The sequence below is a fragment of the Gymnodraco acuticeps genome, unplaced genomic scaffold (assembly GCF_902827175.1).
Source record: "Gymnodraco acuticeps unplaced genomic scaffold, fGymAcu1.1, whole genome shotgun sequence".
NCBI lineage: Eukaryota > Metazoa > Chordata > Actinopteri > Perciformes > Bathydraconidae > Gymnodraco > Gymnodraco acuticeps.
In genome coordinates, this window is record NW_022991064.1 from 4,149,433 (window position 1) to 4,169,677 (window position 20,245).

General features: G+C 40.8%; 1 protein-coding gene across 1 annotated transcript; it reads right to left on the bottom strand.

Annotated features, from left to right (window-relative positions):
* Nucleotides 1–2,165: 2,165 nt before the first annotated feature.
* LOC117559986 (glutathione S-transferase A-like) lies at nt 2,166–6,656 on the bottom strand. Its single transcript, XM_034236750.1, has 6 exons — nt 6,390–6,656; nt 4,643–4,708; nt 4,401–4,506; nt 3,794–3,909; nt 3,617–3,705; nt 2,166–3,204 (listed from the first exon to the last, which is right to left on the bottom strand). The coding sequence occupies exons 1-6, from the start codon at nt 6,555–6,557 to the stop codon at nt 3,072–3,074; spliced, it is 678 nt and encodes a 225-aa protein (XP_034092641.1). The 5' UTR covers nt 6,558–6,656; the 3' UTR covers nt 2,166–3,071.
* Nucleotides 6,657–20,245: the final 13,589 nt, after the last annotated feature.

Genomic DNA, 20,245 nt, shown 5'->3' on the forward strand with positions numbered 1-20,245 from the left:
GTTTGGTCTGAACATGGCCTGCATTCACAAGATAACTTTGCAAAGCTGCAAAAAAAAATCCCTAATATCATGTGACAGCATCCGTTTCTCCATATTTCATGACGGCATGCGTGACTTTAAGTGAGTGCACTGGTGACATTCCAACTTTTCATATCATCTCATCTTATTTGTAAAATTCTTGACAATAACATTTCTTCTTCAGTATGCAGGTTGTCTTTATTGTGTGTGCATGTGTCAGCTCATTCTCTTCATTTTGCTTTGCTAGCATGGCAAACAGTTTCTTTAGAAAAAACACACCCAGAGTAATAATAAAGGGAATGGTGTTTACAATACAACAGTTTTATATTTGGTAATGCACAATGGTTCTGCTCTACATGTAACTACATGTAGAGCACTTTTAGTATGTTGGCTTGTGTCCTGTACATGCCATAGAGACGACTGATCCCACTCTGTACAAAGGATAAATAAATGAGTGGTTGTAGTAGCCTACTCTCTACTGGGTTCGTGCACTGTGTTTTAGGTTTGGAAGGAGACATTTTTCAAATACAATAACCGCAAACACGACAACACACGTGAAGCCCGTCATTTGCAAAGTTATTTTGCCAATACATGTATGTATTCTTCTCATGGAAATGAAAAACTAGAATAACAGCCTCGTGGTGGTATGCTAGTGAACGTTTGTTCCAAAGAGATTCCCTCAAGGCGTTCCTGATATTGCTTTCATGAGATTGGGATGAATGGATCGACGGCCACCGCTGACACGGAGGCATTATAGAGAAGATCAAACAGGTCCCAAGCAAATACCATCATGCACGGTGCAATACATGGAGAAGAGGTGCAGGAAGGCCAAGAGGGAGAATGGAGACATAAAGAGGTGTCCGGGTGGTGGAGTGCATGAGACTGGCGGCTGATTGGGATGTTTGGAGAGGATTGTGATGTCATCAAAGTGCCCAAACAGCCCTCGGCCTACGGGATTGACCTGACCTGAATTTAAGTCCGAAAATGTGTCCTCATGACGGATTTATTTTCTGTTGTAGGCTGAATATCATCAATATTCATTATCAATGAAGAGTGGCAGTGTCTTTAGACCTTTAAAAGATCCTACACTGAACACAAATATAAATGCAACACTTTTGTTTTTGCTCCCATTTTTCATGAGATGAACTCAAAGATCTAAAACATTTTCTATATACACAAAATAACCATTTCTCTCAAATATTGTTCACAAATCTCTTATGGTAGAGAAATGAACATTCAATTCACGGGCAACAGCTCTGGTGGACATTCCTGCTGTCAGCATGCCAATTGCACGCTCCCTCAAAACTTGCGACATCTGTGGCATTGTGCTGTGTGATAAAACTGAACATTTTTAGAGTGGCCTTTTATTGTGGCCAGCCTAAGGCACACCTGTGCAATAATCATGCTGTCTAATCAGCATCTTAATATGCCACACCTGTGAGGTGGGATGGATTATCTCGGCAAAGGAGAAGTGCTCACTATCACAGATTTGTGAACAATATTTGAGAGAAATGGTTATTTTGTGTATATAGAAAATGTTTTAGATCTTTGAGTTCATCTCATGAAAAATGGGAGCAAAAACAAAAGTGTTGCATTTATATTTTTGTTCAGTGTAGGATACTGATTCATGTGTTACTCTTTTCACTTTGGTTTCTAAACACTGATCCTCCAATGGCAAATAAAGACTTCAGATCAGATACACCCATATTACCAGAGTATTTCTTATGTTCTCACAACCAGAAGCATGCAGTGCATCATGTCGCAGAGGCAGCAGAGTGTGCTGGAGCCAGTAAAGTAATTTTTATCAGTTTCAAATAAAATGACAAAGCTGATAACAGAGGAAGCTCTGATCCCCAGCTGCTGTTCCTGTGGTAGAGTTTTCAGGACCTGAACCAAAGTTTATAAGCAAATAAAAACCACTCAACAAAGAAGAGGCACAGCTATGTTTTTTTTAAGGTGTGCACTTTACATAAGTGATATCATTTGGATGTTATGCAAACGATTGAATATCTTGTATGCAAAGTCATAGTAACACAGCATTTCACTCCTTTGTTCAGAGCGTGGGCAATGAAATAAACTGGGTCATGGTTTTGTAGAGGCGGCCTACTTTATTTATTGATGTGTGAGATTAAATAACTATTCCAGACTTGACCTTGAACAGTGGTATTTATTGGGTTCATTCAATGTTCAGCAACAGTAAGGTTTAAACATTAATACATCCTTACTCTTAGACATCACATCTCCAGCAGTCACATATTGATTTTTATTTTCCCCAGTGGAATTGTAGAGCCAATATATGGTTTTAAATTGCATTGCATACAAACAGCATGCAAGACATATAGATTTAGCGGAGGATATTTAGTGCAAAATTGGTAGAAACCCAATCAACCTAAAGAACTAGCTTCATAAGCAAAAATGCATTAAAGTACTCTTATAGTGGCGTGTAAAGGCATTAGTAAACTGATATTGATGTTAGTCAAACACACCTTCTAACTTGGCAACAAGCAACGCTAAATAATATCCCAATGTTGAATGGTGAAGGACTTACCCTGCAATCATAACATTTTGCAGTTTAAATTAATACTATCAATATCTGATCCTGTTTTACCTTAAATTCACAAACACACATTGTTTTTCTTGCATTGCATGGCTGATCCGAGTTGGATTACATTGAACAAGCGCCCATTTACTTCAATGAATTCAACATTTTCCCAGATTTTAGATTTTGCGTTCATTGTGACGAGAAAACAAGTTATATTCAAGAATTCAAGGTAGCACAGGGTGAGTAACTGATATACAAAAAAATGCTTATTATGCCTGTGTTTTCCAACTGATTTATTGTCCAAGATTTAACAGAAACACAGCCTTTTAATTCAATGTAAAAGCTAGATTAACAAAAAAAGGTTTCTGCTATTGGAACACTGATATATTTGGAACATACAAATCTTTTATCGTAACCTCAACACTGTTTATTTTCTGAAAAATGAAAGGGTTGTCTTGCAAAAAGCAAAAGCATCACAATCAGACGTGACTGAGGAGTGTGTGTGAGGGTCTCAGATGTCTTTCAGTGTGTCCTGTCCCTTGGGGTTCTCCAGCCAATGAGGAGGCCAGCTGGCTTTGATGCTGGGGCGGTCCTTCAGCAGAGCGTAGTACTCTCCCAGTTTGGGGTAACGCTCAGCAGACAGCCTGCAGAACAGAAAGAAGATAAGTTGAAAATCTAATGCTACCTCCGCTCCGCCTCCTAAACAAGGCCCGCCCCCCCCCCACTGACACTTTACCTCAGCCACATCATAGACTATGCATTACATTAATGCACACAATGTACAACAATATTTTGTATTACAGTTGATTTTTATTCCATATTTTATTCCTCTATTCCACTCCATTGCAAAGTAGATACTGTTATATTTTACTATATTTATTATTATTTTTTATATTTTTCGAGTTTTCTACCTGTGTTTTTAATTCTTGTTTTTATGCACCATGACACCAAGTCAAATTCCTCTTACGTGTAAAGCTACCTGGTAATAAACCTGTTTCTGATCACTTTTAGTGGTTTGTGCAACCTAGATAAATGCAACAGCGTTTTCCCACTTACCCAAACCGGAACAGAGTAGCAACAGTTGGAAAAACTGTCACATCGGCCAGAGAGAAGGAAGGTCCTGCCAGGTTAGAGGCCGAGCCCAGCTAGAAAGAGAGGTGGCAGATGGCATGTTTCAACGAGACTATGCATGTTTTATTTCGTTTGTTGGTGTGTGTACTGTGCACGCTCTACCTGCAGGTAGTCCTCCCAGAGCTGGAGTTCAGCAGTCAGAGCTTCCTTGTTTCTCTTCAGAGCTGAGTCATGCCTCTCTTCTTCAGGGACAAACCAGGTGTAGTAGATAACTGCATCTAGAAAAAAAGAAAAACACATACATATGAAAGGAAAAGAGCTTTTCTGGGTGTATGAGCTTATTTCCCTCGAGTATTGCAAAAAGTGTAGCATTTGCAAACACCAAAAATGTATTGTTTAAAAGATAAAGTTCTTATTGTCAATATATCCAATCAACATTATAGTTGTTGTTTTTTAAGTTCACTTCATTTTTCTTAAACAGCTGGGCAAAACATTTTTAACAAACTTTACTCAAATAAGTGTTAGAAGAAGAATTTGTGTCCATGGTTTAACACACATTTGTTGCAGGGAGTATTCTCAGCATGGAGAAGTACACGGGCCTCAAAATAAACAATGTGCCCATGTTCATCCTAACAATTAAACGTCTTTTGTTGTGGATTTTCTGACAAATAAAAAAATAGGCTGGATAATACAACTAATATTACTTTGCTAAATCTGCCAGAAACTATTATCGTTGCTTGTATTGAAAGGGATTAAATGTGGGTCTTACTGAGTTTTTCGTAGAATGTGAGACCCTCAAACATGCGCTGGTACATCAGAGCTTGTTCTGCAGCGCCGTCTGGGATCAGTTTGGTTCCCTGAGACTTAAACTGACTCTGCCATTCAGAGAGAAAAGACACATCGTCGATGCCACACATCATAATGTTGAAATTGGTGTGTATTGCATGCCTTAGCTATTTGTATAATGTCCTCTGTAATTGATATTTTATAGTTGTGCATAGGCTCTCTCACCTCCAGGTAAAAACAAGCTGCATAGGATTCATTCACGTTGTTGTCTCCATGTTTGAAAGATGGAAGCTTTAAAAAACAAAACAGGTTATAACGTGAGCAAGACAGATGATTTAAGAGATGAAGATAGCCTAATCATCATCCACCCTGTTTTAATGATACAGCCACAGAGAGCAAATTAAGACAACCTGCTGAGCTGCATTTCAACGACTTTTGGGGAACAACTGCTGCATACGCTCAGGTTTTAACAAAACATGTTGGTTAGGTTAGCTGACTTTATTACAGTATGTGACCTGTTTTTAATGCAAGTGCCTTGGATCATGTCTTTATTCATGTACTGTTCTTAAGTAAAATGTTGAGATCTCCACAACATTTATTTTGTAATAACTTTAATATATTAACAATAATTAGCTGCACCTTTACCAGCTTTGATAACACTAATGCATCAATAATAATAAGAACATGGAATTTATATTATTCTGAAATGGACCATCTGTATGATGGGTACTTTTGCTTTTGGTACTTTAATTATATTTTGATTCTAATACTTTTGTACTGTTACTTCAATAACATTGATTGCAGGACTTACTGGGTTACTTGTAACATTATTTAGTATTCCTACACTCAACTGAAGTGGCGTAGCTCAGAAGAACGGTTAACTCCAAACTACCTTCATTAAAAAAGTCAATTAAATCTCATCTTATTTTGCCGGTAAATAAATACCACATAAACAAATAATTAAGACTTCAAGTGACACATAAACAGGGTTGCCAACTTTGGGTACCTGGCTGGAGTGAGATTTTGAGATCATGGGTTTAATTACACATATGCGCACTAAATGACTGCTATCGTGTCAGTAGCGGGACCTTAGCATAACATATATTAATTAACGCACTCTCACTCTCATATACTCTTTGACTCTATTTTTTGGCCTAGTAGAACAATAACAGCAGACTTTTACTTTTTATCATTTCTACTGGATCTTAAATCTGCGCATGCGCAATAACGGGTTGGGGATTGACCAACCGGCTCCCACTGCTCTGCTGTCTGTTAACGTTGTTAAGAGTGGTGGGGACGGGGGAGGAAGCGGATCGACAGCTTGAGAAGCTGTCAACTCAACGTTGTAAATAACCACCAAAAAACGATCGCCGGTTCATCTTGTTTTTGGTGTGAGAATAGTTTGGGCAGCGTGAGAGCGTAGATTGAGAGTGAAAGCGTGTGTCACACGCCAGATGCGTGAGAGTTGGCAACCCTGATTTACTTTATGATAACGTCGGCGTGCTGGAAGCAGACATTACAGTATGCGCATTGTAGAAATATCTGTTTTAGGTTGGTCTTTACTGCCCTCTATGGTCCAAAAATGTGAAAGGCACTTAGTAGGCAAAATAAACCGTAACGTTACAATGATCCAGATACAAAAGCTTTTAGCACATTCATATACGCCGAATTAAAAAGCACATCCACACTATTGTTCTTAATCATCCCGTTAAGTTTCAGTAAGAATATATTCTCGTATCCTGGTACATAGGAACACATTAAATAGGTATGTTTTTTTTTTTAATGGAGTTTGGCTGGAGGTTGTTCATCAGGGTAATAGGAAATGGAGGAAGTGTAGCTAGCGTTTTGCAATGACTACAAGCGGTTACCGATAGTATGCGTTATTTTGGGTGAGGGAAATTAAAATAGGGTAGTGTTAGTCTTATCTAATTGTATATTTTGCAGGTTACAATGGATTTAGGCTACTCCATACCTGTCCCCTGGCATTTATATCTAACACTTCTTGGGACTTGTGCTCCATTTTCTCAAAGGAGAGCAGTTTGTTGTTGTATCCCTGCAGGTTCTTCTCCTCCAGAGCGATCATCACCCTCCAGCAGGGCGGAGAGCCGGAGCCCCACAGCAGGGTCATGTTCTCGGCCATGATGTCAGCTTCTGTTGCTACTGAAGAGAGACCACCAGACAAATGCGCAAGAAAAACGGAATTTATGTTTTACTCTTTCGACAGTTAATGGGGACTCAAGCTATAATATAAGCTCACGTTGCCACCTGCAGGTGGGGAGGAGGTATTACAACATATAGATAGAGTTAAAATGATACAGGTACTTTTACTTCAGTAATGCAGAATGCAGGACAGTATTTTTTGGAAATATGACTACTTCTTCAACCACTGAAGATACTGTATCTGTGGAACGCTTTGAGTTGAAATATAGAGTGTTGAAAAGGTTAGCTCCGAATTAATGTTATTTATTGAGGTCCATGATGTGATGAAGATGTGAAGGAAGCCTTATCAGAGGGAGGAAAGGGATATCATTTAGGAGGTTGCCCATAATGGTAATTTAGAATGTTGGCCATGGTCATTTAGAATGTGCTTTGGAGTTTTGGCATTCTGGAATGCTGGAATGTTGGGACAGACTATAAGTTCCAGGCTGATCAGTCCTCCCCTTCATTTGGACAGGGGGAGGCCAAGGAGGGTAGGAGTGTGATCCCTTTGAGAGTTTTTTTAAGTAAGATGAGGATTTTTAATTATGAAGGAAACTAGCAGGTTTGGCATGACACAGCAGTGGACTATTTGCAAGATAGTGCTACATTTTGGAGGGATTTAAATGACATGGGGAGGCTGATGATTTTCTTCCTTTTTGTTAACACTGTGAAATAGGCTTCTTCAGTAATGAGAGAACAACAGATTGTGAACATTTAGCCTGCACATTTGCATGCAAAGTAAGTATTGGAGATTAGGGTTTGTTTTCTTCTGTTTCTTTAACTATTCTCTGCCAGGTAAGGCATTAAGAAAACAGAAAGTCCTATACAGATATGACTTTGGGTCACATCCACATAGGACTTTGGGTCACATGCCGATGTGTCCTTGAGCAAGACACTTTAGCACAAATCGCTCCCATAGCATGTCTACGGTATTGAAGTGTTTGTACATTAATATGTTTCAAATGTTCATCTCTACTCACACAATGTGAGACAGGGAATTTGTCATTTGCCGACCTTTGCACAAAGTAAGTATTGGAGAATAGGGTTGTTTTCTTCTGTTTCTTTACCTATTCTTTACCAGGTATCTCAGATTGAGAGTTGACGGAGAGAGAAACGGTGTGTTTAATGGAGTCTGCACCTGTGCACCTGTTCTGTGCTGCTGTGGAGGTTTTTTCCCCGGGAAGTCGCGGAGAGACGGAGCGGCTTCGCGTTCGGATAGGCTTGCGGCCTGCTTTACACCTGCTGTAGCGGAGGCCTGTATCCACCTGCTCCACCTGTCGTGCTCTACGGTGCCGAGGACGTTTTACACGACGGGGATATCGCGGAGAGACCGGAGCGCCTCTACGCCTCGAGCTGGGCCTGCTTCGCCTATCCTGCTGTACTGAGGAGGTTCTGCACCGGGGATATCGCGAAGAGACCGGAGCGCCTCCACGTTTCGGGTCTGCTTGCGCGCCTATCCGGATGCTGTTCTGGTCTGGGAAAATGGCCCATATCGTGATTCTGCTATGCCTGTTAGCTATTTTGGACAATGAGAAGTTCTCTCGTTATCCTGAGAAGTCGACTGGATTCAGGTCTGTTTCTACCGCCCGCAGTGGACATCCCCTGTAAAGGTTCGGATGTGTTACACAGACAATTACTGGTTTGCCTTGTCACAGACATTCAGTTCGACAAATGTTTGTCTTGCTCACTTGCCCTGCTATGATGGTTCTTCAGGACTGCTTCTTGAGCTCTAATCTCACTTTCGCAGAGTTTACTGGTGACTTTAAAGCAGATGACAATGTATGTATATCGGTTAAGAGGAAAAGTGCTTGGTTTTTTTGTTATTATTACTATCAGGGAATGTACAAAAAACCCTGGACCGCCCAGCAGCAGTAGTAGTCAGATCGCTACTCCTGCTGATTTTAATTCTAGATCTGGGTTGGGATTCATTCACTTAAATGTGCGCAGTCTGTTACCCAAGTTAGATTTTGTCCGCATTTGGGGGAGCTCGACTGATGCTGATGTCATTGTCTTATCAGAAACATGGCTAGATAAATCTATTTTGGCCTCTGACATCTACTTAAATGGTTATAGTGTATATCGTACGACCGTACTAAAAAGGTGGTGGCGTTGCCATTTATGTGAAAAATAAGTTTTGTGGAACCAAGATGGTTTCCAAATCTATTAGTTAACAACTCGAATTTTTAGCTTTAAATATTGAAGTAGCAAAGGGGCAACAGGTCATGGTGGTGGGCTGCTACAGACCCCCCTCAGCTGTCAAGGACTCTTTATCTTCTTTGGCAAAACTTGTATCTCAACTAGACTACAAGGAAATAGTACTGCTTGGTGATTTTAACTGGGACTGGTTAACTGCAGTGTCAGAGGATTTTAAAAAACCTTTGTATCTCTTTGAATGTTACTCAGATTGTTGACAGTCCTACTCACCTTAACATTAAGTCCCCAAATAAATCCTCCCTAATTGATCTAATTTTAACTAATGTTCTCCATAAATACTCATCTGTGGGAGTATTTGCGAATGATCTGAGTGATCACTGTGTTGTAGCCACAATTAGGGACACTAAGGTCCTAAAAGTAAACCTCGCATTATCAGTAGAGAGACAAAAAACATTTTGTGGAGCAGGGTTTTGTGCATGATCTGTTTGATTTTGATTGGGGTAAAATCGATCTGTGTCCTGATGTAGAAACTGCATGGTCTTATTTTATCTTGGTTTTATGGAAATTATAGATAGACATGCACCCCTGCATACTTTAGAGTGAAGGGACGAGACAATCCTTGGTTTTCTGCTAAGCTGTCTAGTCTCCTATATGAGAGAAACAAGGCCTGGGCAAAGGCTAGGAAATCAGGCTCAGAGGTAGAATGGCTGCGTTTTAGGCAGCTAAGAAATAGCTTTAACATCGCAAATCAAAGTGCTAAATCAAAGTACTATCTGTCAGTTACCACAAAGAATCTGAATAATCCTGGAAAATTTTGGAAAGCCAATAAAATCGATATCCACCGGTGGATATCCGTAATTGAGCTACCCTCCGTGCCTTACCACAGCATCTGGCACTATATCGGACAGACAGCATTTTTAGCTGTCTTGTGGCTACTGTTTGATTCTGTCACTAACTCTGCTTCTGTGAACACACACAGTCTGTAACTCTGAAAAAGGTGTTTTGGAAAACCCTTTTAGTTTTTACTCCTTTTACTGTTGATGTTGTTCGTGAAGTTTGAACCAAGTTAGATCCTAAGAAACCGGCTGGCCCGGACAATTTAGAGCCTTTCTTTTAAAGATAGCTGCTGATTTTATTGCTCCACCGCTCACTACTCTTTTTAACCTCTCCCCTCAGCAACTAACACAATTCCAAAATTGTGGAAGTCAGCGTATGTCCTGCCTCTACTAAAAGGTGGGGAGGCCACTTTATTAAATAATTATAGGCCCATCTCAAAATTATCAGTTCTGGCTAAGGTGCTCGAACGCCTAGTGAGTGAGCAGGTAAAGGTGTTTTTATGTACAATGACATCCTGTCTAAACATCAGTCAGGCTTCAGAAAGCAACACAGCACCATCACTGCGACAATGAAAGTGGTGAATGAATGTGGCGAGTATTTTAGACAATAAGCAGAGTTGTGCAGCTCTATTTATTGACCGGTCCAAAGCGTTTGATACCGTCGATCATCGCATTTTAAAGCAGAGGCTAGCCAGTATAGGCAATGTCCAGCATGCAGTGGGGTGGTTTGAAAACTACCTCTCTGAAGGTCCCAATGTGTTCACTTTGATGGGCTGTCTTCTGAGTGGTTAAATATTGCTAATGGTGTTCCTCAAGGTTCTGTTTTAGGTCCACTTTTATTCTCCATCTACATCAATAGTTTAGGTGAAAATGTGGATGAAGCTACTTTTCATTGTATGCGGATGATACCGTGATGTACTGTGCAGGTCCCTCCATTAAGGAGGCTGGTGTTAAATTACAGACTGTTTTTAACATTATTCAGACTCAGCTCTCTGAATGAAAGCTTCTTTTAAATATTGAGAAAACCAAGGTAATGCTCTTTTCTAAAGCTAAAAAGACACCAGAGCATGTTTTAGATATTGTAACTACACAAGGAACAAAACTTGAAGTTGTTGCCTGTTACAAATACCTTGGTATCTGGCTTGATGATTGTCTCACTTTTAAACTTCATGTCAATAACCTGCTTAAAAAGCTGAGGGTTAGGCTAGGTTTCTTTTACAGAAATAAGTCCTGTTTCTCGCTTGAGGCCAGGAAAAGGCTAGTCACTGTGACCTTTTTACCTGTGCTGGACTATAGTGATTTGATTTATATGAATGCACCTGACAATTGCCTGATCAAGTTAGATGCTGCGTATCACAGCGCGCTAAGATTTGTGACAAACTGTAAAGCATTAACGCATCACTGTACCCTGTATGCAAGGGCTGGTTTGCTTTCACTAACTGTACGGAGGCTCAGTCACTGGTACATTTTTATTTACAAAGCCATGTTACTTGCATGCTGTAGTTTTATTAAATGTGCCAATTGCTAGGACTGTCTTAGGGAAGACAGCTTTTAGATGTGCAGCGCCACTGTCTTGGAATAGTCTGCAACTGAAATGGAAACTGAGCAATCTGGTGCCACTAAATGTTTTTAAAGCTCGGTTGGATGCTACTCAATCGGAAGCTGTTGGTACCTGTACATGTGGATAGTTATGTAAAGTGTAATCCCTGTGATGATGATGTAAGATGTCCTTTTGTTGTTCTGTTAATGTTTTTATGTTTCATGTGGAACCAACTTGAGCAGGTCTCCCTTGCAAAAGAGTTCAATGATCTCAATGGGATTTATCTGGATAAATAAAGGTTTGAAATGAGGTAAGCCATTAAGAAAACAGAAAGTGCTATACGGATATGACTTTGAGTCACATCCGCATAGGACTTTGGGTCACATGCCGATGTGTCCTTGAGCAAGACACTTTAGCACAAATCGCTCCCGTAGGCATGTCTACGGTATTTAAGTGTTTGTACATTAATATGTTTCAAATGTCCATCTCTACTCACAAAATGTGAGACAGGGAATTTGTCATGTGCCGACGTTTGCACTCAGTAAGTATTGGAGAATAGGGTTTGTTTTCTTCTGTTTCTTTACCTATTCTCTACCAGGTAAGCCATTAAGAAAACAGAAAGTCCTATACGCATGTTACTTTGGGTCACATCTGCATAGGACTTTGGTCACATGCGATGTGTCCTTGAGCAAGACACTTTAGCAATGTGATATATATATTTGAGTTCTCTTCTGTTTCTTTACCTGTTCTCTGGCAGATGGTTTGATTCAGAAAACAGAAATCATTGGCTGATGTTGCATTCTTGAGATGTGACCATCTCTATTCACAAAATGTGAGAAAGGGAATGTATCATGTGCCAACGTTTGCACAAAGTAAGTATTGGAGAATAGGGTTTGTTTCTTCTGTTTCTTTACTTATTCTCTACCAGGTAAGCCATTAAGAAAACAGAAAGTCCTATGCGGATATGACTTTGGGTCACATCCGCATTGGACTTTGGGTCACATGCCGATGTGTCCTTGAGCAAGACACCTTAGCACAAATCGCTCCGTAGTCATGTCTACGGTATTGAAGTGTTTGTAATGTAATATATATATTTGAGTTTTCTTCTGTTTCTTTACCTATGCTCTGGCAGATAGTTCATTAAGAAAACAGAAATCATTGGTGGATGTTGCATTCTTGAGATGTGACCATCTCTATTCACAAAATGTGAGAAAGGGAATTTATCATGTGCCGACGTTTGCACAAAGTAAGTATTGGAGGATAGGGTTTGTTTTCTTCTGTTTCTTTACCTATTCTCTACCAGGTAAGCAATTAAGAAAACAGAAAGTCCTTTGCGGATGTTACTTTGGGTCACATGCCGATGTGTCCTTGAGCAAGACACTTTAGCACAAATCGCTCCCATAGGCATGTCTACGGTATTGAAGTGTTTGTACATTAATATGTTTCAAATGTTCATCTCTACTCACAAAATGTGAGACAGGGAATTTGTCATTTGCCGACTTTTGCACAAAGTAAGTATTGGAGAATAGGGTTTGTTTTCTTCTGTTTCTTTACCTATTCTTTACCAGGTATCTCAGATTGAGAGTTTGACGGAGAGAGAAACGGTGTGTTTAATGGAGTCTGCACCTGTGCACCTGTTCTGTGCTGCTGTGGCGGTTTTTTCCCCGGGAAGTCGCGGAGAGACGGAGCGGCGTCGCGTTCGGGCTGCGGCCTGCTTTACACCTGCTGTAGCGGAGGCCTGTATCCACCTGCTCCACCTGTCGTGCTCTACGGTGCCGAGGACGTTTTACCACGGGGATATCGCGGAGAGACCGGAGCGCCTCTACGCCTCGAGCTGGGCCTGCTTCGCCTATCCTGCTTCGCCTATCCTGCTGTACTGAGGAGGTTCTGCACCGGGGATATCGCGAAGAGACCGGAGCGCCTCCACGTTTCGGGTCTGCTTGCGCGCCTATCCGGATGCTGTTCTGGTCTGGGAAAATGGCCCATATCGTGATTCTGCTATGCCTGTTAGCTATTTTGGACAATGAGAAGTTCTCTCGTTATCCTGAGAAGTCGACTGGATTCAGGTCTGTTCTACCGCCCGCAGTGGACATCCCCTGTAAAGGTTCGGATGTGTTACACAGACAATTACTGGTTGCCTTGTCACAGACATTCAGTTTGACAAATGTTTGTCTTGCTCACTTGCCTGCTATGATGGTTCTTCAGGACTGCTTCTTGAGCTCTAATCTCACTTTCGCAGAGTTTACTGGTGACTTTAAAGCAGATGACAATGTATGTATATCGGTTAAGAGGAAAAAGTGCTTGGTTTTTTTGTTATTATTACTATCAGGGAATGTACAACTAAACCCTGGACCGCCCAGCAGCAGTAGTAGTCAGATCGCTACTCCTGCTGATTTTAATTCTAGATCTGGGTTGGGATTCATTCACTTAAATGTGCGCAGTCTGTTACCTAAGTTAGATTTTGTCCGCATTTGGGGGAGCTCGACTGATGCTGATGTCATTGTCTTATCAGAAACATGGCTAGATAAATCTATTTTGGCCTCTGACATCTACTTAAATGGTTATAGTGTATATCGTACCGACCGTACTAAAAAAGGTGGTGGCGTTGCCATTTATGTGAAAAATAAGTTTTGTGTAACCAAGATGGTTTCCAAATCTATTAGTTAACAACTCGAATTTTTAGCTTTAAATATTGAAGTAGCAAAGGGGCAACAGGTCATGGTGGTGGGCTGCTACAGACCCCCCTCAGCTGTCAAGGACGCTTTATCTTCTTTGGCAAAACTTGTATCTCAACTAGACTACAAGGAAATAGTACTGCTTGGTGATTTTAACTGGGACTGGTTAACTGCAGTGTCAGAGGATTTTAAAAACCTTTGTATCTCTTTGAATGTTACTCAGATTGTTGACAGTCCTACTCGTCTTAACATTAAGTCCCCAAATAAATCCTCCCTAATTGATCTAATTTTAACTAATGTTCCCCATAAATACTCATCTGTGGGAGTATTTGCGAATGATCTGAGTGATCACTGTGTTGTAGCCACAATTAGGGACACTAAGGTCCTAAAAGTTAAAGCTCGCATTATCAGTAAGAGAGACAAAAAACATTTTGTGGAGCAGGGTTTTGTGCATGATCTGTTTGATTTTGATTGGGGTAAAATCGATCTGTGTCCTGATGTAGAAACTGCATGGTCTTATTTTTATCTTGGTTTTATGGAAATTATAGATAGACATGCACCCCTGCGTACTTTTAGAGTGAAGGGACGAGACAATCCTTGGTTTTCTGCTGAGCTGTCCAGTCTCCTATATGAGAGAAACAAGGCCTGGGCAAAGGCTAGGAAATCAGGCTCAGAGGTAGAATGGCTGCGTTTTAGGCAGCTAAGAAATAGCTTAACATCGCAAATCAAAAGTGCTAAATCAAAGTACTATCTGTCAGTTACCACAAAGAATCTGAATAATCCTGGAAAATTTTGGAAAACCATAAAATCGATATCCACCGGTGATATCCGTAATGAGCTACCTCCGTGCCTTACCACAGCATCTGGCACTATATCGGACAGGGCCACTATGTTCAATTGTTTTAATGAGCATTTTGTGTCTTGTGGCTCTCTGTTTGATTCTGTCACTAACTCTGCTTCTGTGAACACCACAGTCTGTAACTCTGAAAAAGGTGTTTTGGAAAACCCTTTTAGTTTTACTCCTTTTACTGTTGATGTTGTTCGTGAAGTTTTAACCAAGTTAGATCCTAAGAAACCGGCTGGCCCGGACAATTTAGAGCCTTTCTTTTTAAAGATAGCTGCTGATTTTATTGCTCCACCGCTCACTACTCTTTTTAACCTCTCCCTCAGCACTAACACAATTCCAAAATTGTGGAAGTCAGCGTATGTCCTGCCTCTACTAAAAGGCGGGGAGGCCACTTTATTAAATAATTATAGGCCCATCTCAAAATGATCAGTTCTGGCTAAGGTGCTCGAACGCCTAGTGAGTGAGCAGGTAAAGGTGTTTTTATGTACAAATGACATCCTGTCTAAACATCAGTCAGGCTTCAGAAAGCAACACAGCACCATCACTGCGACAATGAAAGTGGTGAATGATGTGGCGAGTATTTTAGACAATAAGCAGAGTTGTGCAGCTCTATTTATTGACCTGTCCAAAGCGTTTGATACCGTCGATCATCGCATTTTAAAGCAGAGGCTAGCCAGTATAGGCATGTCCAGCCATGCAGTGGGGTGGTTTGAAAACTACCTCTCTGAAAGGTCCCAATGTGTTCACTTTGATGGGCTGTCTTCTGAGTGGTTAAATATTGCTAATGGTGTTCCTCAAGGTTCTGTTTTAGGTCCACTTTTATTCTCCATCTACATCAATAGTTTAGGTGAAAATGTGGATGAAGCTACTTTTCATTTGTATGCGGATGATACCGTGATGTAATGTGCAGGTCCCTCCATTAAGGAGGCTGGTGTTAAATTACAGACTGTTTTTAACATTATTCAGACTCAGCTCTCTGAATGAAAGCTTCTTTTAAATATTGAGAAAACCAAGGTAATGCTCTTTTCTAAAGCTAAAAAGACACCAGAGCATGTTTTAGATATTGTAACTACACAAGGAACAAAACTTGAAGTTGTTGCCTGTTACAAATACCTTGGTATCTGGCTTGATGATTGTCTCACTTTTAAACTTCATGTCAATAACCTGCTTAAAAAGCTGAGGGTTAGGCTAGGTTTCTTTTACAGAAATAAGTCCTGTTTCTCGCTTGAGGCCAGGAAAAGGCTAGTCACTGTGACCTTTTTACCTGTGCTGGACTATGGTGATTTGATTTATATGAATGCACCTGACAATTGCCTGATCAAGTTAGATGCTGCGTATCACAGCGCGCTAATATTTGTGACAAACTGTAAAGCATTAACGCATCACTGTACCCTGTATGCAAGGGCTGGTTTGCTTTCACTAACTGTACGGAGGCTCAGTCACTGGTACATTTTTATTTACAAAGCCATGTTACTTGCATGCTGTAGTTTTATTAAATGTGCCAACTGCTAGGACTGTCTTAGGGAAGACAGCTTTTAGATGTGCAGCGCCACTGTCTTGGAATAGTCTGCAACTGAAATGGAAACTGAGCAATTTGGTGCCACTAAATGTTTTTAAAGCTCGGTTGGATGCTACTCAATCGGAAGCTGTTGGTACCTGTACATGTGGATAGTTATGTAAATTGTAATCCCTGTGATGATGATGTAAAATGTCCTTTTGTTGTTCTGTTAATGTTTTTATGTTTCATGTGGAACCTACTTGAGCAGGTCTCCCTTGCAAAAGAGTTCAATGATCTCAATGGGATTTATCTGGATAAATAAAGGTTTGAAATGAGGTAAGCCATTAAGAAAACAGAAAGTGCTATACGGATATGACTTTGGGTCACATCCGCATAGGACTTTGGGTCAAATGCCGATGTGTCCTTGAGCAAGACACTTGAGCACAAATCGCTCCCGTAGGCATGTCTACGGTATTTAAGTGTTTGTACATTAATATGTTTCAAATGTTCATCTCTACTCACAAAATGTGAGACAGGGAATTTGTAATGTGCCGACGTTTGCACTCAGTAAGTATTGGAGAATAGGGTTTGTTTTCTTCTGTTTCTTTACCTATTCTCTACCAGGTAAGCCATTAAGAAAACAGAAAGTCCTATACGCATGTTACTTTGGGTTACATCTGCATAGGACTTTGGGTCACATGCCGATGTGTCCTTGAGCAAGACACTTTAGCAATGTGATATATATATTTGAGTTCTCTTCTGTTTCTTTACCTGTTCTCTGGCAGATAGTTGATTCAGAAAACAGAAATCATTGGCTGATGTTGCATTCTTGAGATGTGACCATCTCTATTCACAAAATGTGAGAAAGGGAATGTATCATGTGCCGACGTTTGCACAAAGTAAGTATTGGAGAATAGGGTTTGTTTTCTTCTGTTTCTTTACCTATTCTCTACCAGGTAAGCCATTAAGAAAACAGAAAGTCCTATGCGGATATGACTTTGGGTCACATCCGCATAGGACTTTGGGTCACATGCCGATGTGTCCTTGAGCAAGACACTTTAGCACAAATCGCTCCCGTAGGCATGTCTACGGTATTTAAGTGTTTGTACATTAATATGTTTCAAATGTTCATCTCTACTCACAAAATGTGAGACAGGGAATTTGTCATGTGCCGACGTTTGCACTCAGTAAGTATTGGAGAATAGGGTTTGTTTTCTTCTGTTTCTTTACCTATTCTCTACCAGGTAAGCCATTAAGAAAACAGAAAGTCCTATACGCATGTTACTTTGGGTCACATCTGCATAGGACTTTGGGTCACATGCCGATGTGTCCTTGAGCAAGACACTTTAGCAATGTGATATATATATTTGAGTTCTCTTCTGTTTCTTTACCTGTTCTCTGGCAGATGGTTGATTCAGAAAACAGAAATCATTGGCTGATGTTGCATTCTTGAGATGTGACCATCTCTATTCACAAAATGTGAGAAAGGGAATGTATCATGTGCCGACGTTTGCACAAAGTAAGTATTGGAGAATAGGGTTTGTTTTCTTCTGTTTCTTTACCTATTCTCTACCAGGTAAGCCATTAAGAAAACAGAAAGTCCTATGCGGATATGACTTTGGGTCACATCCGCATTGGACTTTGGGTCACATGCCGATGTGTCCTTGAGCAAGACACCTTAGCACAAATCGCTCCCGTAGTCATGTCTACGGTATTGAAGTGTTTGTAATGTAATATATATATTTGAGTTTTCTTCTGTTTCTTTACCTATGCTCTGGCAGATAGTTCATTAAGAAAACAGAAATCATTGGTGGATGTTGCATTCTTGAGATGTGACCATCTCTATTCACAAAATGTGAGAAAGGGAATTTATCATGTGCCGACGTTGTCACAAAGTAAGTATTGGAGGATAGGGTTTGTTTTCTTCTGTTTCTTTACCTATTCTCTACCAGGTAAGCAATTAAGAAAACAGAAAGTCCTTTGCGGATGTTACTTTGGCTCACATGCCGATGTGTCCTTGAGCAAGACACTTTAGCACAAATCGCTCCCATAGGCATGTCTACGGTATTGAAGTGTTTGTACATTAATATGTTTCAAATGTTCATCTCTACTCACAAAATGTGAGACAGGGAATTTGTCATTTGCCGACCTTTGCACAAAGTAAGTATTGGAGAATAGGGTTTGTTTTCTTCTGTTTCTTTACCTATTCTTTACCAGGTATCTCAGATTGAGAGTTTGACGGAGAGAGAAACGGTGTGTTTTAATGGAGTCTGCACCTGTGCACCTGTTCTGTGCTGCTGTGGAGGTTTTTTTCCCCGGGAAGTCGCGGAGAGAGACGGAGCGGCTTCGCGTTCGGGCTGCGGCCTGCTTTACACCTGCTGTAGCGGAGGCCTGTATCCACCTGCTCCACCTGTCGTGCTCTACGGTGCCGAGGACGTTTTACCACGGGGATATCGCGGAGAGACCGGAGCGCCTCTACGCCTCGAGCTGGGCCTGCTTCGCCTATCCTGCTTCGCCTATCCTGCTGTACTGAGGAGGTTCTAGACCGGGGATATCGCGAAGAGACCGGAGCGCCTCCACGTTTCGGGTCTGCTTGCGCGCCTATCCGGATGCTGTTCTGGTCTGGGAAAATGGCCCATATCGTGATTCTGCTATGCCTGTTAGCTATTTTGGACAATGAGAAGTTCTCTCGTTATCCTGAGAAGTCGACTGGATTCAGGTCTGTTCTACCGCCCGCAGTGGACATCCCCTGTAAAGGTTCGGATGTGTTACACAGACAATTACTGGTTTCCTTGTCACAGACATTCAGTTCGACAAATGTTTGTCTTGCTCACTTGCCTGCTATGATGGTTCTTCAGGACTGCTTCTTGAGCTCTAATCTCACTTTCGCAGAGTTTACTGGTGACTTTAAAGCAGATGACAATGTATGTATATCGGTTAAGAGGAAAAAGTGCTTGGTTTTTTTGTTATTATTACTAGCAGGGAATGTACAACTAAACCCTGGACCGCCCAGCAGCAGTAGTAGTCAGATCGCTACTCCTGCTGATTTTAATTCTAGATCTGGGTTGGGATTCATTCACTTAAATGTGCGCAGTCTGTTACCTAAGTTAGATTTTGTCCGCATTTGGGGGAGCTCGACTGATGCTGATGTCATTGTCTTATCAGAAACATGGCTAGATAAATCTATTTTGGCCTCTGACATCTACTTAAATGGTTATAGTGTATATCGTACCGACCGTACTAAAAAAGGTGGTGGCGTTGCCATTTATGTGAAAAATAAGTTTTGTGTAACCAAGATGGTTTCCAAATCTATTAGTTAACAACTCGAATTTTTAGCTTTAAATATTGAAGTAGCAAAGGGGCAACAGGTCATGGTGGTGGGCTGCTACAGACCCCCCTCAGCTGTCAAGGACTCTTTATCTTCTTTGGCAAAACTTGTATCTCAACTAGACTACAAGGAAATAGTACTGCTTGGTGATTTTAACTGGGACTGGTTAACTGCAGTGTCAGAGGATTTTAAAAACCTTTGTATCTCTTTGAATGTTACTCAGATTGTTGACAGTCCTACTCGCCTTAACATTAAGTCCCCAAATAAATCCTCCCTAATTGATCTAATTTTAACTAATGTTCCCCATAAATACTCATCTGTGGGAGTATTTGCGAATGATCTGAGTGATCACTGTGTTGTAGCCACAATTAGGGACACTAAGGTCCTAAAAGTTAAACCTCGCATTATCAGTAAGAGAGACAAAAAACATTTTGTGGAGCAGGGTTTTGTGCATGATCTGTTTGATTTTGATTGGGGTAAAATCGATCTGTGTCCTGATGTAGAAACGGCATGGTCTTATTTTTATCTTGGTTTTATGGAAATTATAGATAGACATGCACCCCTGCGTACTTTTAGAGTGAAGGGACGAGACAATCCTTGGTTTTCTGCTGAGCTGTCCAGTCTCCTATATGAGAGAAACAAGGCCTGGGCAAAGGCTAGGAAATCAGGCTCAGAGGTAGAATGGCTGCGTTTTAGGCAGCTAAGAAATAGCTTAACATCGTAAATCAAAAGTGCTAAATCAAAGTACTAT

What these genes read in the sequence shown, in the direction of transcription:
- LOC117559986 (XM_034236750.1), bottom strand. Translation starts at nt 6,557, where the DNA reads ATGGCCGAGAACATGACCCTGCTGTGGGGCTCCGGCTCTCCGCCCTGC. An exon ending in CAGCTTGTTTTTACCTGGAG is followed by an intron (nt 4,507 to 4,642) that starts GTGAGAGAGCCT and finishes TCTGAATGGCAG; the next exon opens with AGTCAGTTTAAGTCTCAGGG. An exon ending in TCTGGGAGGACTACCTGCAG is followed by an intron (nt 3,706 to 3,793) that starts GTAGAGCGTGCA and finishes CTCTCTTTCTAG; the next exon opens with CTGGGCTCGGCCTCTAACCT.